The sequence below is a fragment of the Micrasema longulum genome, unplaced genomic scaffold, assembly GCF_059751315.1.
Source record: "Micrasema longulum isolate JH-2025_06_02 unplaced genomic scaffold, ASM5975131v1 h1tg000621l, whole genome shotgun sequence".
In the NCBI taxonomy this organism is placed as follows: Eukaryota; Metazoa; Arthropoda; class Insecta; order Trichoptera; family Brachycentridae; genus Micrasema; species Micrasema longulum.
Window position 1 is genome coordinate 261897 of NW_028277817.1, and position 23935 is coordinate 285831.

The following is a 23935-nucleotide window of genomic DNA, read 5'->3' on the forward strand; positions in this document are numbered from 1 at the left end:
ATTCGGAAAAAAAAGCATTTTATTTTAACATTTAACTGATACACATCGAATGAATAATGTGCGACGAGTCCTATACAATACGGCAGGTAACCACAAAATGCAGTAAATACGAAATAATGATAACAATAAAATAAGGTTTAACAATACGCGAACGTTGATTCAAAACGAAAAGAAAACACAAATGCATATTATATGCACCGACATAATATATAAATAAGAATAACATTTAAGTTTGACAAAAATGATTCGGATTATAAAAATCAGGTGCACATTATTATTCAATTATTATTCATTATTATTCATTATTCCAAGGTCACAATCTTAAAATTTTGGGGGTCCATCTTGTAGGGTCTTGTCTCGCAACATTTCTTGCCCATTTCTATTTCAGTCCAGCTACGCGATCCATGATACCCGTTATTCTGGATCTGTTCCTAATTTCTTCATTTCTTATTTTGTCTCTTAGGCTTATACCAAGCATGGATCTTTCCATGGACCACTATGTGAATTTGAGGTTCTACAATTCAATTCAATTGAAAATGCCAGTAATTCAATTATTGTATAATGCCAGTTGTTTTATGTAAGTGCAAATCCTACCAAAACTCAAAATATCAAACTTTTAGAGGATATTAAAAGGTGGTCCGATTTCATTACTAACACTAAAGTCCGAGAACTAACCCAGCAGAGAGGTTTAAGGGTACAGTGGTGGACCTGGCTTAGGAAGTGCTGCAGACGCCTTGGGAGATCCATAAACAAAGTTGCCTCATGTTCAAACCAGCGGGCTTCCACCGTCATGAAAGGCCTTCAATGACGATCTTTCGGTTTCATTCGGAGAACTAAGAGGCGCGTGATTAATGCGGGTCGGCTAGTAATCGGGTCTCCCGGGGGCGTCTGGCGATGTTCACAGGCTCCACTTGGGAGTAGATGTAAAAAAAAGGAGAAATAACAAAACTTAAGATAAGTATGACACGGCTTATAAACACACCCTGGCTTTGTTTGTACACTCTAAGAGCGCCAGTTTTCAATAAACACAGCAACTCTCGTTATTTTACGATCGACGAACACTTGTGTTAATCTTAGCATGATTCTCGTGTGGATACATCGTTTTATTAGCAGTTAACCACGCGATCGTAGAGAAGAGAAACGCAATAAATATAAACACATTTCATGATGCCCTTAGTCAACTTTACCCACCAGTCCAACGGGCAATTAAAAATATTTAGGGGCTTTCTGAAAAATCACCCACCCTTTTTTCCTAAAGAGATTTTTATGTATTTCTCCAGTATTTTTATTTATTTATTTTTTTGTTTCATACAACTCACTAAAAGGAACATTCGTTACAGTTCCAGTTTCAATTTATGTTTAAGTACAATATAATATTTTTTATATTTAATACTGCTCTCTAAAAAGAGACATGCACTTCTACACATGAATACGAGAAATTACAATATTTTTTTAAAAAATGGAAATTTTTAATTCTCGCTTATCTAATATCATATCAACTAGTTTTTTGAAATTTTATTATGTAATCATTTATGTATTTTATTTTTTAATTTCTGTGAGGTTGGAATTTTTTTAAATCCATTTATATAAGTAATTTTGCTAGAACTATTGAAAAATATTACATATATAAAATATTTGTTTTTCTGCCATTCTGAATGTTAATATAAAAAAAACGTAAATAATTCTAATACAAAAATACTTGTCTTTTTTTTTTGGGTTAATTTTATTGAAAACAAATACCGCTATCCACATACATATATGCACCCATATACGCATATACACATACACATGCATCAGATACATACAACAATATCAACTAATGTGTAAATCCAGCAAATATCCGAAATTGATAGATTTGGTGTTCATTTTGTAACACTCCATATTTAAACTTCTAATATATGAAATCAAACACTGATTTGAGTCTACTGAACACTTTATTTTATTTTTTCCAAATTATTATTATGTATATTACAATTAACTATCCTAAATAACCAGTTCGGTAAATAAAGAATATATTTTTCTGAATTTAATTTGCGGTTCAAAATATCTACATTATCACAAATACCATTGTAACTTGCCAATTTATATGTAACCAACAAATATATATTTATTTAAAGTTTGCAGTATAAAAAGGAATTCGATGTGGGAAAACGAAGAGGGCAACAGAATCCAATATTTCAACAACAAAAACAAACCATCACGCTGTTTTCCCGTATGAGTAGGCAGAGAAGATAGAATGACGCATCACTCTATCTTTGCACACAGATCTCGGTTACTCTACATTCATACATCTGCTTATGCACGTGCGCTTATTATTCCTACATTTGACCATCTTCAAGTATTTATTGGATTTGATTATGCCAGTTCTTTTTCGGTCTTCCTCCATTTCTGCATCTATCAACATTCGCACTGTAAATATTTTTAGCCGTTCTTTCGCTCTACATGTCCAAACCAGCGCAGAGCCCCTTTCTTGATTATGTCGATAATCTATGGGCTGCTAATTTTGCCTCTTGCGACAAACATTTATTTCCCAAGGTTGATTTCAGTGCACCGTTCACTCTGTTTCCGGCACTCATCCTCCTTTCAATTTCTTTCTCAATCATTCCATCCCTAGTAAACATACTTGTCAGATACACAAATTCATTTACTTGATTCAGAATATCTCCGTTCACACCGATCTCACATTTAGTTATATTTTCAACCCTTCCAAAAACCATCACTTTCGATTTATCAACATTCACAAGCAAATCGCTTTTCTATAACCCCATTAACAGTGATTTCACATGCAGTCATTCTTTCATTTCTTTCAAAAACCATCATTTTGAATATTTCATTTATATGTATATATCAGGCCATATGGTGTTTTAATACGAGCGGATATCGCGAGAGCAAAGAACCTGTTAAGAACATCAGAGATGAGGATCTTTCGATCGATTACCGGAAATACTCATGACAATGCATGACCGGGTCAGAAATGACTTTATACGGGAAATATAGAAGATTCTTGATACCATATAAACAGAATGAGCAGTGATAGACTGTTGTTCATAGTAAATAAAAACTGCCTTACGCAACTTATCCAATGAGGAAGTTCAGTGGTTTTTTTCAAATTTTTTAATTGTTAATAGACTGTTAAACTAAATCAAAAATTTTTTTTAAATTTTTTAAATTTTTTTTTACATATCGTATTATCGGCGCTACGATTTTTTAAAGTTTTGTATTTCTGAAATTACTCCGCGTGTGACGCCAGAGGTTCATTTCCGCTTATTCTCATTCAGTTTTTCCTATTGGCCCAGAAGCGACAAGCAGACCGGAAATCTTTCATAGCTCTCAGATCATAGGTTGATTCACATGAACCAGTGACGTCATTTAAAGTAGTGCGTTTTTATCAAAATATTTTTTATTATTTTTTCTGTACATTTTCAAGAAAATTTGCCATACATTTTAATGCTCTAATTTTTACCCCGCGTAAGAAAAAAAATTTTGTATCCAATTTCCCGTAGGGCTGAAGTTCCTCATTGGAAGACTCCCTAAGCGATGGGAGGATAGTTGGGTTTATCACGAGAAACTGAGTATTTTAAGAAGAACGGATAGAAAGATCTACAAAAGAAGAAGACAAAGAAGATTTATTTACATCCGAGTACATCCTATAATCTCATCAATCAACAGGTGCCATGAAACATAATTTTATATTGAAACCCTTTTTTATCGAACAGACCGATCTTTTTTCTGACAATATTTTAAAATTAATATTGTTTTTACGGATTGACATACGATCTTCGTATGAATAACGCTTGTGTTCTTAAAGTAGCGTCATATTTACGCATATATGTTCTACTCTGTGTCCAAGAGGATGAAAAATACAGTTCGTGTATTAAATAAAATGTGGAAGAGACCATTGCAGGAGACTGCTGTGAGACTTTATATACGAGTATATTACTAATTAACGTGTTGTTCAGATGTTTATTAGAATATATGTTCATGTGATAGTTTTTATTTGTAGTATTTTTTAGTAATATGCCTGATTTTACTTTCTATTATGTTGTATTCCAGCTCAACACAAGGCTCTTGGTCTCATAGAGTTAGGGATAGGTTTTTATTTTGTAATATGTATATTTATATAAATAAACAAAACAAAAATACAGTCTGAACCCTGGACGAGTGTTTTCGATTCGATGGCCGCTCTCGGGCAAAAATTCTGAAGAAGAAAATGGAGTGGAGATTCTCGTTGTGTAGTGATTGACGTTGTAGCCTATAATTCTGGAAGTCCTGGGCTTAGTTCCTTGCAAAGTAGACACAAAATATAGATTATCAGGGTTATTGAACTGCAATATTTCATTGTTTCTTAACTTGCATCTGAAGCGTAAGACTGATCACTTTGCCTCTATGTAACACAGCAGCATTTGGTTTGTGAATTCAGTTCTGTGACTGGTTTAAGTGGTCATTTTACGATATAATAATTTTATTAACTACCTAGGGGGTAAGTCCAGCCCTTGTCTACAAAAAATAGTTTATAAAATTTACAAGTCTGAAACAAAGCATTATTATTTATTTTTAAATAGATAATTAACGGCTGTAATTAGAATGTTTTAAAACAAAGCAAATAATAACCATATTTCAATAGGTAATTACAAGTTTTCAGGTTTAATACTGAATCATTGAGTCAAATCATTGAGTTTAAATAAATATGTTATACTACGGAGGTTATTATTATTAACATGAATTTATTATTCATTGCATCGTCAGTATAATCGTTTCAGCCAGGAGCTATTTGTAACAGGAGTACATAGGTACAGAGGTACACCACATCACAAATCCCACTCGCGGGGGGTAAGGTAGAGATGTTGTGGGTGGTAAGTGGTAGGTCTTGCCTCGTCCCGCTATATAAGCCAGCCTGTTCCGCTTCAGTACCGAGTTCTACATCGACTGCGAGACCAGCACTCCACAACCGACAAGCTAAGTCCAATTTTGTAACTATTCAAAGAAACTTTCAATGCGTTATATGTATCGTGTTTTCATCAAAACCCATGGAAGGATTTAAAAATCAAAGTAAATTTTACGGACTAGTTAATCTATATAATTATCGAGTATGTAACTAAAGCACTACAAAAATCTTCGTTAAAGTGCATCAACACACTATTGTTTCAATTATAATCGTACAATAGCTGATAACTAATATTTTCAATATTTATATTAATAAAACAATATTTTGCCGATGACGCTGTTTTTTCCAATTTTTAAATAAAAATCAATAAAATACTTTATTTTATTAAGTACACATACAAAAAAAACTAAAAATTCAAAAAAATACTATTGATTTTAAATGACAAGTCTTTGCTGTTGAAGCATATGCATTATTGAGGTATCGGGTTGTGGTCCTGTGTCTCGAACTCACGGATCAAAGGTCCATGGTTTGTATCCCACTCTACCCCAACTTGATTCCCATTTTTTTATGGTGAGTTATTTACAACTCGTTGAAAAGGCCCTCAAAAAAAAAATATTTGGGTAAATTACAAGAACGCAAATATTTATTGGAAAAAAAAATTATACATTCATTATTAGTTCCATAGTAAAATTTACAAAGGAGAAAGACATGTGATATTTTCAATGTAAGATTTTAATTTTATGGATTAACGAGAAACAACAGTGTTTTATTGATTTTTTTAGGTTTAATTACTATCATTCCAGTAACCCTTGCATTTATATACTTATTTTTATATAACGAAATTGTAAACAACATTTTTTTATTTCAGAGAAAAACATAGTTTATTTTTACAATTAATTAACCGGTTTAAAGGAATTCATTATGTTGTTATTCTATCATTTAACTCTTAAGCATTCATTCGAAAATCATTTTGACCCTTTAAATGTTAGTGGCAAATGTTGGAAGGGTAAAAAAGTTCAATCAAAAAATTTCCAAAATGTGCATATTTTTAAGAGTTTTCATTTAAAATATGTTTCTGACAAAGATAATTCAAATACCCTAAAACAATTTTAGTTGTTTTTTTTCTTTTAATTCAATGTACAAATATATGAAATACCAGAAGAAAACTGAATTAAAATATATCCGGGATTCTCAAGTTACACTTTTTAGCCTCGCACCCTTCCAAAATCCTTTTATTTTTGAAGTGAACTGAATTCTTAATTTGTTTGTTAACGTCCATTTGTTTAATTTAAACTATTTGATTACAGGTCATCTTTGGTTCTTCACAAATGACGAAATTGACAAGCAGCCTATGTGGCGTCATGTTGACGAGAGCAATCGGACTTCTTCTGGTTATCTATTTGGCTGAATGTGCCGCAGGTAAAAACACATAAGTATTATTTAGAGTAAAACATTACACCTGTTTATTTTTCCAAAATTACAAGACAATTTGACAACAAAAACCCAGAAGCCACAAGGACATTATTTAAGAAAATTTATTTCATTTCATCTCATTTATACAAAAAATCACGCAATCATAAATTTATTTTTATTGTATTGTTTTTAATTCTTTCCTTTCCAGTTGATTATTTTTCTTCATTGTTGTTTGTTACGTTTTTTTAGGAAATTTTTCACTTTAAGTTGTTAATATAATATACATATTATGTAAGTTATCTCTACATTATTTTATTCAAATTAAATGTGTATTTATTTCATATGGTGGAATTGGCTCTGCAATATTAAGCCATTATTACGGAATCAAAATTATTATTATTATTATTTTCAAATAAGAAAAACCATTATAATTCTTAATTATGGTATAAAATATAATTCAAAATTAATCTTTTTCGTTTTTTTACCAAATTATTTACTTCTATAAACCATTTCCCTGATGTTTTGCTTTCATGAAATTGAAAAATTAGTAAGTTTTAACATTTTCAAACGCGGTTTTCTCATAATAATGCTAGATAAAAACAAAAATATTTAAAAATATTTCCAATAAAAACTATTCTTTAAGGTTTTGTATATCTGAAATGTAATTACTTTTCGACATGCAGATTACGCCTTTTGAAAATTGGACTAAGCTTAGGTAAATCGGTACTCTTATAAATACAAAGTATCTTACCCTGAAGTGGTCGTGCGGGGTACAAATCTCACCCACTACCATTTTAACTAGTTAACCGAGTATTTTAGGAAAAATAAAATTATAATCAATTGAAAAGGAAAGTGAGTAAAGTAAGAATTTTATTTATGGCCATAGATAAAGTTAAATATCTTGGTGTATACATAGATCAAAACTTAAAATGGGAATACCATATTATTGAACTAGTTAAACGTATTGGAAAATGTTAATACATATTTATTTAACTGAGAAATATTTAAGAAATCAATAATCTAAAAGTAGCCTATTACTCAATTGTACAATCTTTGTTACAATATGATATTGTTGGATGGGGTGGTGCATATGATAATACATTAAACCCTCTTAAAATAGTACAAAAAATAATTATTAAAGTAATTTAAAGGAAACCCTCAACATTTAATACAGAAATTCCGTATAAATTGTTTAAAGTTCATACAGTAGACATTATTTATAGAATAAATTCCATTATACAAACTTATAAAGAAGAAATAAAAAAGAATTTGAGATAAATAAGGCACTCGGATACCAAAGTAATATTAAAATCTCTAAATTCCACACAATTCATGGTCAAAATAGCTTTGTCTTCAAAGGTGTCAGAACTTTCAATAATTTCCCCAATGAACTAAAAACTATTAGAGCTAATATATGAATAAATAAATTCAATTCAAATTCAACGAAATTTTTAGAACAAGTGTAAAAACTGCTTTCGATTTTGATTAGTATGAATGTATATTTATTTTCTATTTTTCCTTTGATATCCTATTAGCTTTTTATTTTTTTCTCATTTACTCGTATATTTAAAATGATATAAATTCTAATAAATTTATAACAGTATAAGTCAGTCCTCCAAGAACAAGATTAGGTCTTTTTTTTGGAGACTTACAATTATAACATTTACTAGATGTATAAAAGTAGATTTATAAAGATTTGAAAAAACATGTACTATATGTATTTATGAAATATATTTGATTAATACAAAAAAAAACACTTATAATCATTTCACACAAATTTGGCGATATTTTTATTAAATTCTTAACTTAAGCCTTCAATAATATACAAACGTTTTTTAACAGTTAAATATTATAGTTCATACCTTTTTTCAATATTATTGTGTTTTTCTCTTTTTTTTAAAGAAAAATAATTTGGTTGTAAATCTTTAATTTGTACATTATATTTTTAGCTAAATTTATATGTCTTATTCACGCACTGCATTATGTTTTCAAACAAATATGGCTTATTGCTACTAGAAAACGAAAGCTTGATACACAAAACGCACTTTTCATATCAAATAGTAGATATTATGCAGATATTTCTTTGAAATTATTGTTGATGTAAAACATTGCTCTCGCTAATTGTTTTGCTTTTTTATTTCAAAGCAACCCGCAAATTCGGCCATTTGAAACTACAGCACGTCCGCGATATAAAATTACTTTTTCAAACATTCTTTTTTGCATTACTGTTTCACGAACATGTTCCACTAATGATGATAAAAAATATTTCTATTTTTATTCTGAGCCCATTCATGAAAGCACTATTCTTGTGAGTGATTTCAAAATTAAATTTTGAGAAAAAAAAAATTCATATAATTTTGAACGTTTAATATAACTTTTTTTATACGAGAATAAATATATGGTGTTATGCAAAAATGTTTCAAGTCACAAAACCGAAAAAAATCCATATTGTCAAAATCAAAATCCAAAAGTAACATAATTATATTTAAAAATAGTTAAGATGAGTTTAAACTTTCCAAATTCTCTGCAATTTCTTGATATGTTAAACAAAAACCATACAATTGGACTGACAACAAAATAACACTTTTTTAATATGCTTGGCGTATTTCTGCGAATTAAGATCAATATGTGACTAACATGATAACAATATGTCAAAAATGTGTTAACCCCGCAATAGATGCTTTCTTTGCCAGAATCGCAGACAAGTTTTATTTGTTACAAACGGAGGCTTAGTTTTTGTAATTTGGATATTCAGACTGGTTTAGAACATGGAGTTCTTGATTCAATTTTATCATTTTCTTTACTAAAATTTTTCGATCACAATGAAAAACTTTACATTCTATTGATCATTTCAAATTTAAAAAAGACAAAAATTTTAAAAATATACACATTTTTTTAAAAGAAGAAACATTATTTAAAACATTTATGCGTTATTGTTGTTACAAATGAATTACAGGTTTTCTATAAAAACGTGTTATCCAACTTTTATCTTAAATTTTCACTAAAAAAAAAATTAAAAAATATATTTTCTCACCCTTTTTTTTCTATTAGGTACTATTTATAACTTGACGACACCGAGCCAATTTACTTAATATGTTTGTTCATATATTGTAAGAAGTGCAGAGATTTTTCAAATCAGCTGTGCAAAACCTGTTCTGGAAAGAAATAGTTTTTAACCACATATACCTACACCAAAAGCTTTTTATAAACGTTTTTCATGACACAACGGTACAAATCCTACATTAAAAAAAAAAAAATTAGCAGAGCGTAGTAAATACTATCCTTCATGTAATTTCCTCAATCGATTATTTATATACTACATAGGCATACAATATATAATGGCGATAGTGAACAGTCATTGTTTCAATTTTTAAAATATGATGTTATTATGTAATGTTTTTCAAAAGCCATTTACACATAGACAATACATTATTGTTTAGTCTTAGGACTCGACTATTGTCCAGATGCAAACAGTATTTTTTTGGAAAAAATATTGTTCCGAGACATTGTCAACGAGATCGACGGGTAAGCTATCTTTGCATAACACCCACTGCGCGCAGCCATATTGTCCTCGAGTCAACGCACACTGACAGTTTAAACGCTTTAAACAATTAGTGGAAAAAGTTTTTTAAAATAACTTGTAGTACTAATTTTTGTATTTTTTGTCTGGCAAAATGGTTGTTTTAAATATTGTTTTAAATTATTTATTTTAAAAAGTTTTAGTGGAGTAAAACTTCAACTATCCGGATTAACAAACTGGCACCGTGGCGCAGTTGTTGAGACAGCCAACTGTAAAACTGGCGTCGCGGGTTCGATTCCCGCGAGTTGCATAAAAAAAATCCAAGAAAGATTTTTTTCTCAATTGGTCTGGATGTTGTGGCGTATTTTTCGTTACCTCCTTCCATATCCCCTCTATCCCACCTGCTGACAAGCCTCAAAATAGAGGCTTAGCGGGTTATTAAAAAATAATAAAAACATGAGTGCCAGATTGCTCTTGAAATAATACAGCAAATTGGAATCACATTAAAAAACTAACTGAAACATGTCTAGCAAATTAAATTTGAAATTGAAAGTTCTCCTTAATTTTTTATTTCTTGATAACAATATGGATATTTGGCAATACGAATGACAGGAGTTTGGATAATCAGAGTTATACTATTCAATTGGTTCTTTAACAATTCGAATACACCTTGGTATCACTCGCAAACGAGTGGAGGCGTATAAAATAAAAAAAATAAAAAAATAAACACAATGGTCGATGCTCTTCAAGGAGCTGGGACAAGACAATTACATTATACTATCCATATGTAAACGATACTTCAATAAAACGAAGGTATAATTAGTGGTAGACAGTGTTTTTTATTTTAAATCTTGAATTTATTTTTTCAAAGGGAAACAATCCATCGACCATTGTTTTTGGAAAATATTTTTATACGGTACTGAGTGGAACATATCCACCGTGTAAAAAGAGATTTAAGTGTATTCCCTGATATTTAAAACGTATGATACAATATAAAGACACGTGCGAACTTCGTGGTAGATAATAGTTCATTATTTCAAGCTTTTACATTTTAAAAAAGTTTATGTCTAGAAAAAGATTTAGTAAATTTATGTAACGTTAATTTTATTTTTTTAAATCTGATTTTTTTCCTTCCTTCACTTTTGAAAACTTAGTGTGACAGCTATTTCTGTGCTGACACGGAAAAGGGGCATAAGTCTGTGTGGTGTAATTTTAAAATATGTCTGTTTTACTTATTGACAACGAGAGCCTCGGTGGTTTTTTATTAATTACAAAAATTATATTTAAACTTATTTCAACAGAGAGGGAAAACATTTTCGAGAGGGGAATATGAGAGTTTAGACATTGACAGGGCTTATGGCCTGTCATTGGCTGGTTGAAGTGGCCACTTTACACACTGTGTAAAATTTACCATTCTGCCCATGTTTTAACATCCACATTACCTCAACTCTTCCATCTGTTGGCTTTTGTGAAGTAAAAAAGCTGAAACTTTTATCACGTTGGTGAGATTCTTCCAGCTGAACCAAATCACCTACTAGGCAACGCTTGAAAACAATTTTCCAATTTTTTACTTCTTTTACCAGGTAGTTGATTCAACGATGTTTGAGTAGGTCCAAATGCTTGCAGATTGGCTGGATTTCCTCCCTAAGGAGTTATTCATATTAAAATTTATTTTAACCACTTTGTTTTCTCCTATTCTCAAAAATGTTTTCGCTCTCTGTTGAAATAAATTTAAATATGAATAACTCCCTAGAGAGGAAATCCAGCCAGTTTGCAAGCATTTGGACATACTCGACATAACGCAAGAGATAACGCTGTGGAAGTTACCTTAATAACTAACTTAGCTGTTTTTACATCAGTCAGATGTCAAATTTTTTAAATGCGTGGGTTGCAGAACTATTCGACTACTGTTCGAAAACACAGCTACTATATGTGGACTCCATTGAAGCTTAAAATTTGATTTTATGCCTAAAAATACAGAAGTATCAACAAGGGTCCTTTTGTAAAAAGCAGGCACAACTTCTTTTCATGCCCAATAAAAACAACACAAATATATATTTTTTTTGCGAAACTCTGAAACCCTAAAAGGTGCGAAAAAGTCATAAAAAAATAACATACTTTAACTACACTATGCTGTCGTTATGCAACGATACGTTTGGCCGGTAAAAACAGTAACAACTTAGAAATTAAACAAAAATATTTTTTTAATTTAAATAAACTAATTGGCGTCAAAATAACATTGAAAAAAAGTTTTATCTAGAAAAATATTTATACAAAATATGTAGTATCACAAATTTCACGTTGTCAATAACAAATCTACAAAAATATTTTCAAACATCTCCAAAGATCTTTTTAGTCCCTTTTCAGGCAAAATTGTTGTGAAACATCACGAACTTTTGAACATTATTTTCAAAGTATGTACTGACTTTATCTACTTGTGCCCTTATTAGAATTGATTTTTAATGCAATAAATTTGTTCAAACGTTGGTTAAGAAAATACTGGATTTCACCCGCTAGAGAGTTATTAAGATTAACAAATTACAACAGAGACAGAAATGTGAAAAACTAGGCATTTATAGGGTTAGCTAAACTGTGTAACGTTCACCACTTTTCCTATGAACATCCATTTCTTTGATTCTTCCATCTGTTGATTTTAGTAAAATTAAAAACCTGAAACTTTGATGGAAAATTGATTTAAAGAATCTATATTTGGTTCCATGCGACCATGTTCGCTTCTTTAGGGGTTCTATGACATAAGGGAGCCAATTTTTTCCAGCAAATTTAAAATGTAGGTATTTATGTAAATTTCATTACATTTTTGTTTGTATGAATAAATGTAATATTAGTAATAGTTATACTTGATTTTATATTTGTCAATATGTCACACTAATATATATTATTTATTTTCATACTCCAAACGTTGAATGACCCCAAAACTATTTTAAAAATATATTTATATATAGAGAGGGTTTTTACTCAAATTACTTTTAAAATCTAAAATAAAGTATTTAAATGGGAAAGGGTGAAAGCACGTTTTAATAGTCGAGTTCATATAAGCCTATTAGTTTTGTAATAATTGGGAAAATTTCGGTCTTATGCCTGTAAAGTATAAAGGCTACTTCAATTATACGTTTGCTTAATAATTTTTTGGACGGTTTTGATGTTTGGTTTAGTATTTCATGTCGTAAACTGTAAGTAAAACAATAAAATTAGTACAAATATATGTTTATGTCTGGCGTTGTTTATTTAAAATTATTGTGTTAATGCCTCAGCAGAAATATTACTTTTTACTTTCATGGATTCCACCGTGACTCAGCAAAATAAATCATAAATTTTAGTTCTAGAAACTTCGGATACACTTACTGCTGGCGCACGAGAAATTTGTAAAGCTCAACTTAATATTAGCATTTCTCTTATATACTTCCTGTCATTCTTTGAATGTTTCATCTGAACTTCACTTTTCAGGATCGTAAGGAAAATATTAAAATTATCGCACAGTTGGAGTAAATAATATACGTCCATCGTTATAATACAGCAAAACTCGCAAGCAATTGAGACCGGACCCATTGGGAAAATCAAAAATTTGGATAATTAGATATTTTTCAAAAATTGGGTCTATTTTAACTAATTACAGTACGTGTGTTCGGTTAAAAAAAGTCAATTAATGCATGTTAGATCACCAGACGCTGAATAAAATACGTTTCGTATTGTAAAATCTCACAATTTTGAATGCCTTCATAATTCTTACTTTAAGAGAATTGTCTTATGTGATAAATTAGACATCGTAGACGAATAAAGTTATTAAGGTATTAATTGCTTTTTAAAGTGAAATATACATGTTATAAAAACATGCAAAAGGTTAAGAGCCGTAGTTAGCCAGATAAACAAATTAAAGTTTGTAGTTCCGTTTCCACACCAAGATTAGTGTCGATATTTGTCTCTAGCCGAATCCATAATGAGATACGGGATCACCGCCTGGGGACATTGTGCAAACTTTAAATATGTACAAATTGACTGCACCAACTAATGTTTACCAATCATGGATATAATACTTTATTCGTGTATAAAGAATCAAATGTTTTACCAGTTAGGAGTATTTTATGGAGCACAATGTATGAAAATAAATTAAAACACAATTATCTAACAAGATTTGCATCTGTCAATAGTCTAGTAGTACCAAAACTTAAAAATAAATATGAACAGCGAACGTTGGATTATATTTTTTTCCAAAAATATTTAATATGCTGCCACTTGACTTAAAAACACGTTGGAATAAAAAAAAAAGTTTTTATTTCAAAAGTGGTTAGAAGACAACGTTTCCATACTGATTTATTATTTATGTAAAACGTTCACTTGAAACTCAGTATTCTTAAATCTCGTTAAAAACATTTATAATTTATTCTTTTCAAACTTTTCTTTTCTGACATATTAACATATTTGAGATATTAATTTTGATTAATGTAAGGTTATTTAAAAATTTTTGTTTTGTAGATTTAAATTAAAATCTTCTTTTATTTATATTTTTATCGTGTTTTAGTTGCATTTATGAGCACCTTTTACACTAACATTTTATTCTTAAGTTTCAAATATATAATTGTATAATATGTTTATTCTTTAATTTAATTGTATTTTTTTCTCTCTACTCTTCTACTTTTTATGAAGTATTTAAACCGTTTATATGTTTTTTTTTATTAAAAAAATAAGATTTTCTTAATGCTATTTTTTTTTCAAAGCATCAAAAACAAAATACAAATATGAGTATGTTCACTATTTTATATTTACACAATATTACGTCCGTACTCTGATTTGAATTTTAATCAAAACTAATGTCTGAGCACCCGACGACAAACTATTATTGAATAGTTTATCGGGACCAATATATTTTGTTACTTTATGTTTTTATGTTTATAATTTACTAATATAGTAATAACATGTTTATTTTATTAAATAAAGACTCTTATAAAAAATATTGAAAATGGGAAAAAAAACTATTAAAAAAAAAAAGAGCTTTTATTTAATTCAATAAAAAGCCAACAATTTTATATGCTAAGCGTAGTTACAAGTGCTGTACATTAGTACAGTATTTACGTACCGTACTATAAATGAAAGTCATTGCTTGTTGAACATCTCGGTCAAAGCAAGTTGTTGTCGAACACTGTCATCATCCTTTTTTGGGTAGCTACTCGTAAGTCGTTATTTTGGAAATCGCAGTATGTTTCCGTCTTAATTTTTTTTTCTGAAATTCTGAAAGCGATTCGCATAATCAGCGATTCGGATAGTCGGAGTTCGGACATTTGGGCTTCTACCGTACTTGTATCTATTAATAACGTAAAAATTACAATTTAACTATAATTATTATATATTTTTTTTTTATCAAACATTAGTTTTGATATGAATTTCATGACATTTTATACGTATACAGGGGATAGGGATACATTTTTATGAATACCAAGGTCTCAAAAAGTTAAAATTTTGCCTTTTATATCAGTATTCAAAGACAATACTCAAGATGATAGTACATTACTCCAAATGCCCGAAACCGTTCAAAGACTGTGGGTATGTATTCCTATCAGTTTCACTCAAACAAAAATAAAGTTTGTGTCAATAAATGAGTAACTCTTTTAAAATTTTCAATTTCATATATCTCGATTTTAACCAAATTTGACTCTACTACTTTCACTGTGTTTGGCAAATTATAGGGAAAACCTTTGTCATGACTCATGACCATATTGCAAACATGAATGGTAGCTACTACTGCTACAACTACCATCACGCTATTTTCCCGTAAGGGTAGGCAGAGAGAATGGACAGCCACACATGTCCTGGCATACATTTTTAGCTTCTTCTACATTCATACAATTTGTCAAACATTCCCTTCGGTTTTGCCAGCTTTTGACATGACCAGACTTAAGATTTTGGTTTATCTGATCATGCCACGTCTTCCTCGGTCGTTCTCGTCTGACGTTACCGTTCATTTTCCCCATATATACTTTTGTCGCGCTTTTGTTCTACATGACCAAACCATCTCTGAGACGCTTTTGTTTCGTACTTGTCGAAGTAAGCACTAAATATTGAGTTAAAAATTATACCGAAGGCTTTTAGCTATGAATATACGAAAAAAATAGTTTAAACAAGACATTTATTCAATGAGTCATTATAAGATTGGAATAAAAATAAACGTAAATAAGTCGCTAAGATTATCGGTAAGTCGGAACAAATAATCATTAAGCTTAATGGGTCGTTTTAATATTAAAAATAATAAAGTTAACATGCAATTTGTATCGGAAAAAAATTGACTCAACTGGCTCTCGATCACTATATATTTGTCTGCGTTGCGTCCTTCACACAGCAATGCAAACACAACACGAATTGCGTCGCTTCCGTTCTGACACGAAATCCAAATTTTCGAGCAACAAAGAGACCGATGTAATTGTTTTGTTCTATTCCCACAAGAATGTTGCGTTTTTTTAAATGCAGAAAGATGAATAATGTTCATGGAAGTCGTTTTGTGATCTTAACTCATTTTATCCCTTTTTTTATTTAAGTCGTTCTCGTCCTAAAGGTGCGATATGTTCAAATTTTTAAATCAACTAATTAAACAAATGGAAAACAAAATAAGTATACACAAAAAGCAATGAATACATTTAAACCAAATAATCATAATATACATTGGTACTGAATATTTTTTTACAAAAACATGACGGATGTTTGTTTTGCACTACAATTGGTTAGAAAGCATTAAGTAGCCATTTTCCACTCTGTATAGCATTTACCATTCCTGCTTATGTTTAAACATTCATACTTCTGTTATGTTACATATATATAGGTATGTACGCATAAAAATAAGGATATTATTTAAACGATGTTTATTTTAATGATGGATTTATTAACTGTTTTTAATTAATTGTTTTTTTTATTACACAAAGGAAAAATAGGTAATTTTGTTTAAAAAAAACATTTTGGTGTTATTTAGTTTTAAAAAAATAGTGTAATTAAAAAAGTGGACAAGAGTTTGAAAAGCGTTGCTTTTTATTTTATTTACCGATGTGTCATTGATCATAATGTTTAGGTGCCTGAAAATGCTTCTGTCTGCAATTTATGTTTGTCTTTGTTAATAGAAATACGGTTTTTCTCGTTGTTTTGTATCATGTACATATTTGTTGTCCGTCATTATCTAAAAGATATTTTATATTTTGATTTTTATCGTCTACTCAACAACCACTATCAAATGAATACATTCAAACTGATTCGTTATAATATGTTTAATTTCTTAATTTATAATTCGATTAATTGTTGCTTATTGATTTTCAATAATTCTGCTTTTACCAATGTATGTGTGATATGATTATTTATCTTTTTTCAATTCAAAATGTTTAACGAATATTTTCATTCCCCTAGCTCGCTCTGGCGGCCATAAAAAAGGTACCCCATGAATTATTTGGTCAAAATTTTAACAAAAGGCTTATCAAGAGATAGAACCAATTCGTATTTTCATTTGGTCACATTTACAATTAAACGCCCTCAACAAAATCAAATCGTATTGTTTTGTTATTTAATCGGATGAAATTCAATTGCTTTTAATACGATACAATCATAACCGATGCTTTCTATTTTGCCCTGAAGAGTCTTATAAATTAATTGATAGAAAATTATTAATCAGAATAACAATGACTCACATTTAGATCTGTTGTGATTAGTAAGCGATTGTTCATGTTTGAAAAAAATTATTGTTTTACTGTAAAAAAAAGGATTTCTTCATTTATATTTTTTTATATGGATAAAATAGAAGATTTCTGATTACTCTTCTTGATTGTTAGCAAAAACTTTTAAAATGATTTACGGATTTAAAAAATAAAATCTAGCGTCCCGTAGGAATTATACTTCGTCTCTATTATTAATTATTTATCTATTTACTTCATCTTAAAATTATGCCAACATAATTGTGAATGTTCAAGTGTAAACATAAATCGAATTATTATTAAACTAAATATTCATCAACAATATTTTGAGTTTGTTCGAATTTTTGTACACAAGGACTGAATTCAACTTTCTGGAGAGCTGTTAATATTGACGAATTACAACAGTCCATGTCTACAAAAATTTCCAATAAGAAGTTTAAAAATTAATAAATAAGATTATCAGGCGTTGCCTAGTATGTAGGTGAAATCATTCAATCAAATGAATTTCCCCCGCACGCATAAAAGTTTCGGCTCTTTAACTTCACAAACATCAACAGATAAGAGCATTGAAGGAATATAGTTGTTCAAATATGAGCAAAATGGTAAATGTTACACGGTGTGTAAAGTTGCCACTTAAACCAGCCAATGACAAGTCATACGCTCTGTAGATGCCTAGACTTCTATATTAACTTCTCTTAAATGTTCTCTGTTTTAATACGTTAATATATATTATTTATTATTTTTAGTAAACTAAATAGAGTTCAGTTTTTCAGTTCAAAAACTAACTTATGCTACACGCATTTGTATATCTCAACTATATTTAATAAAAAATATATATATATATATTCTCTTCTTTTTGTGGTATTTCCTCATAACCAACATGTGCTCGGTGCATCAATGAGTTCTGTGTTTTTGCTTTTTCAAAAAAATGCAGCCTTATTTTTTTGTATTTTATGTCTTATATTTTTTGTTATTAATCACATTGATTTGATTTTTTAAGTTGATTCATTTGACAAAAAACCGTCTATTTTGTAAATGAAAAACATTAAATTGAAATACACTTATCAATCGGAAAGTTCAGTGCTACGGGACGTTGGATATGAAAAATGTCGTCTAGGTTTAAATATTAAGCATTTAATCGACGCAAAAGCTTCTTGAAAATGTATAAAAAAAATTATAAAATTTTGATTTTAATTAAAACTTTAATAATTTGAACGAAGTCACTAGTTCTTCCTAATTAACCGATGATGGGGTTGTGATAGATTCCTGGTTTTTGGGAAGTCAGTTAACTAAACAACATAACTCACCGAAGAGAACTTGTGAAAAAATCATAACGCTGATAAAACGATATGTAAAAAAAAAAATTTGGCCCAGTTTGATAGTCATGTGGTTTAAAAAAGAATGTTCATACGAGGTTTTCCTGTAATTTGAATTATTTAACATAAAAAACACGTACGACTTTTGCTCAAATAAATTTTTCTTCTGTCGCCCCAAGAGTGTTCAATGTCCTGGATGAATATGTTAAGTTTTCCAAAACGAAAACCATTTTTAAGAGAAGTGTACAAGTTTGGATTTTGTGGCAGGGAAAAAACCATTGCTGGAGACTGCTGCGAGATATTGCATAAATTTATTTGCTTTTGAGCGTGTTGTCCCGATGTTAATTAAAAAACATGCTTCAGTAATAAATATTCATTTGGTTTTTGTTATAATTTAATAATTTACATGCTCCCACTTTGCACTATGTTGTATCCAAACTCAACACAGGGCTCTTGGCCTCATGGAGTTAGGGATACATTTTTTTTTGTAATATACATCTGTACCTTGGAGGCAAAGAACATCATGTTTATTTTGATATCTTTACAGGAGAGCAGAAAAACGGTTTTTTTATAGTTTTTTAAGGGTTTGATATTCAATTCGAAGTTATTTGTGAAGCGGCATTTTCTCTATTTATTCAATCAAGCATACAATGTTAATAAAAATAAATTTACATTGTTCTACAAACTTCAACATTGTCAAGTCATTTTTGGTAAAAATGGACATGATGTCTTATGCCTCCGAGGTACAGATATGTATTAGCATAAATAAATAATAGTAAATAATACATAAATAGGACCAACAAATAAAAAAAAACAATAAAATTTCTCATTAACATTCAGTCATAATTTAAATTTATTTTACCATTAATTTAATCTTTACGAATCTATTATTTCTTAAATAATTTTTGTAGTCTTGTTTTGTAAAACAGAAAGTTCATTTTATTCGTATTTATCAATGTGATTGTTGTTTCAATTAATTTTGCGAAATCTGAAAAACCCTCAATAATTTCAATATCATTAAATTCATAACTACATCCCATGTTTTAACAGTGAGTTAATATTGTTCTGGCTCTCATCTAGGACTATAAATATTGATATTACATATATTATCTTTAGTATAATCAATCTCTCGGTAATCCACGGGGAGTATCGGCCACCATAATATACATGAAGAATATACATAAATAATATGTAGATTATACGTAGATAACCGCTTGATAGAGAAACCGATTTCATTATCTTTTACGTAACCTAACCATTAACCATAAAACGGGCAATGAAATGCGTAGACAACATAATATTAATTATGATAACATACTCAAATATTGAGGACTCAATAAATATTTTTGGTTTGAACTATAATGGCTTTCTGTGTCCTGGCTGAGCTGATGATGGTAATAGTTTTGTGCAGAGTTTTAGCATCTCTAGATTTTCTATCTACTGAAACAAAGAAGTAATTATTATAACAACGTATAATAAATAAATCGGTTCTGAATACTAAAAGTAATATAAAGAAGTTGTGAAAATGTTAATTTTTTTGCACGAGATGCTAAAAAGTCATCTAAGTGCAAATGCACTTCAATATTTTTGTTCACTAAAAACACTATTGACTTCCTTGAAAGGTTGTTCAGTCTCACTACGTAATTAATTTGTTTAAATTAAACACCTGATACCAACAAAATAAATTGCAACTCAATATAAGCAAATGTCAAGCTATGAGATTCTATAAAATAAAAAATCCTATTGTATTTAATTATATGTTAAATCAAATTGACGTTACTGATGTTACTTCCGTGAGCGATCAAGGTGTTATGTTCAATTTGAAATTATTATTTAAAGATCACATTATTAAAATATCAAACAAAGCTTTAAAATTATTAGGATTTGTACTTAGAACCGGAAAAGATTTTTATAATATATATATTGAAATATCTTAACACATCTCTAGTAAGGATCCAACTGGATTACAATTCTCCAATGTGATCACCTTATCAAATCACTTTCTCAGAGTCCATTGAGAGAATTCAGAATAAGTTTCTTAGATATATTAATTTAAAAATGGGTCTTCCTAGTAATCAATTAAATTATAACAAATTTCTAGACTCTCTAAAATTAACTAAAATGCAAAAACGAAGAACATCGACCGAACTTATGACTTTATATAAAATAATAAAACCAATGTTTGATACCGCTGATCTACTGAAGTTGATTTTATTATATGTACCGCCTAGGTTTAGCAAAACATCAACAATATTTTATTGTCAAAATTTTCAAAAGTTATCTCAACATAACTCGCCCTATTTTAGATACAGAATATCGGGAATGAATATGTATCATATTTTGATATCTTTAGTTTATCTCAGTCTAACTTAAAAAATAAAGTGACCAACATATTCTTATCAAAAAGAGCAAATCAATTTCAGGAGATCGGGCTAGAATTGTTATAATTTGATTGATTAAAGTATTTTGTTATTTTATATGAAACTTACTATAAATTTAAATACTTAAAAATATGTATGTATTTCAAGTAATTTATAATGTGTGTAGTATATTTATATATCATACTCGATTTTTTTAAAGCAGTCTTTAAACGACATTTATGTAAATGGCAGAAATGCCGTATATAAATATGTTAATAAATATTACAACAGTGATAGAAAAACATAGATCTTAGAGGAATGTGGAATCTGGTAATAGGTTTGGAAGGAGAAAGAAAGAGGAACCAAGGAAAGAAAAGGAATAAAAATAAATATTAAAAAAAAAAATTAAATGAAGAGAAGTCAGTCACATACATATTACAAAAAAAAAAAAAAACGTATCCTAAACTCTATGAGGACAAGGGTCCTGTGTTGAGTTGGGATACAACATAGTGAAAAGTGGAAGCATATACCTCATTAAATAATAGCAAAAATAAATAATTTCTTTTTTACGTAAACAAACATATATTTTAGTAATCATCTAGACAACACGCTTAATGGTATATAAATCTGTGCAAAATCTCTCAGCAGTCTACTGCAATGGTCTCTTGCCGTAATGTTTCGTAATTTTACACTATGTGTTACTTTTGCTATTCTGATTTTTTCCTCATGAAAAAATAACATGTGCAAGCCTAATCTCCCCATCAATAAACAGCTCTTATTTTAAATTAATTAGGTTTTTTAAAAGGATTGAGAAAGTTGACAGCTTTAAATACTTGGGAGTACACATAACTGAGGATGGAAGGATGCATAAAGAGCTCGCAACCCGCCTAGAAATTGCTGGAGCAACTTTTAACATTATGCGTGTTGTCTGAAACTCTAGTCTATACTCGGTCAAAACGAAATGCCAATTCTTCAACTCTTGTAAAGTGCCAGTTTTCCTATATGGGTGCAAATCTTGGCACCTTACCAAAGCTCAAAACACCAAACTTCTGAGTTTTGAGAGTAAGTGCTTGAGAAGAATATTAGGTTTAAGCTGGTTCGATTTTATAACTAACATTGAAGTCCGAGAACGGACGCAGCAGCCTCCTATAACGAGCGTCTTGCATATGCGGCGGTGGTCCTGGCTTAGACACGTGCTGCGCATGTCTCAGGAGAACCTAAACCCAAGTTGCCTCTTCTTTAAACCTGCGGAATCACGCCGTCCTGAAAGGCCGTTAATGACGAACTTTAGACTTTATTCGTCGGAATTAAGGGGCGCTGGATTGACATGGGAAGAAGCGAGAGTGCTAACTGGCGATAGGGTATCCTGAAGGCAACTGGTGATGTCCACATGCTCCACTTAGGAGCAGATTTGGAAAAAGAAGAGGAAGAAGGTTTTTTAATGTACGTATCTTTTGATATATACTTTGTTTTTCGGTACAAATTTTCGACCAATTCTTCTTTTGACAAGTTTGTTTTTTAATTAGCTGAGCTAAAGTCCACCAAAATATTTATTCTTTGTACTTGAAGATTTAAGTATATAAAAAGTTACAAGATGATCAGTTCAAGATAAATGTTTTTCCACCTATGTTGTGATATTTGTTCTTACGTAATTTGATTGAATGAACTATATTTCCAGGAAGTCGATAAAGTTTTTAGCAAATAAAAATATTGAAGTGTATTTGCACTTAGATGGGTTTTCTGCATCCCGTGCACAAAATTTACATTTTAACATCTTCCATATATTCCTGAACCTACTAAAAGCTACAGAAAAGAACTTATCATATGTTAAATACAGGGTGGCCAGATACTAAGGTAAAAAAAAAACGCGGTGATAGAAACACCCCTTAGACTTGTAAAATAAAGATAAATGTTTTTTTCGAGATACAATGTCTGTTTTCGTTGATTTTGCTTTAGTAACCTAAAATTAATAATTAATTTTTCTTTATTAAAGTTATTAAGTATCTAATACCCGAGTACACAAAAAATAACTCCTTTCAAATTATAAAAATTATTTATTTCAAATACTTACGTTTATGCGACAGATCTTATTATTTTTGTGTGATAAAGTATTGCATACTCATTTTTTTATTTGTTTATTTTATTTCATTTATTTGTTCATACGTAAACATGTATATAATTTGATTTTTTTAAAATTTAATTTTCTTTTATTCAAGAAACATACAGTGCGGTAACATAGTTTTATATTTTACACAGTTAGATTTAACTCTAATGGACCAGTGAAGTTTCCATTATATATAATTGTACAATAAAGAGAAGGAAAAAAACAAATAAATGAAAGTTGTTAAAAAAAATAATTTTATAGTTTGTAGTTAGTATATACAAATGGAAATAATATTAGAAATGATGAATTTTTTTTGTGAAAGTAATTAAAATGTAAGAATTAAAATGAAGAGTGAAAAACATGTTCAGATATGAAAAAAAAAACATTTTCAAAAAGGAAAAACATAAATATACACATACATAATTAATGAGGTTTAAAGAAGCGATGAGAAGAATCTTTAAATGAAATAATATAAGACAATAAATTTAAGTAAATATAACAAAACAATAACGTATCCCTAATTTCATGAGCCCATGAGCCCTGCGTGAAGTTGGGATAAAACGTAATGGAAAGTGAAAGCATGCATATTATTAAACAATAGCAAAAATAAAAATTAGAAATTATTGCATAAACATGTATTTCAATAAACATTTGGACA

General features: G+C 29.6%; 1 protein-coding gene across 4 annotated transcripts in view; it reads left to right on the forward strand.

Moving 5' to 3' along the window:
- The first annotated feature begins 4852 nt into the window (after positions 1 to 4852).
- The window catches only part of LOC148280063 (uncharacterized), a 49084-nt gene continuing 30001 nt past the window's right edge, over positions 4853 to 23935 (forward strand). Inside the window, exons 1-3 of one of the 4 annotated variants that reach the window (XM_088228976.1) lie at positions 4853 to 4955; positions 6193 to 6304; positions 17217 to 17240. In XM_088228976.1, coding sequence (XP_088085102.1) covers positions 6214 to 6304; positions 17217 to 17240 — 115 coding nt within the window. In that variant the 5' untranslated portion in view covers positions 4853 to 4955; positions 6193 to 6213. The remainder of the gene's footprint in view (positions 4956 to 6192; positions 6305 to 17216; positions 17241 to 23935) is intronic. The other 3 variants (XM_088228975.1, XM_088228978.1, XM_088228977.1) reach the window with 3 other exon arrangements.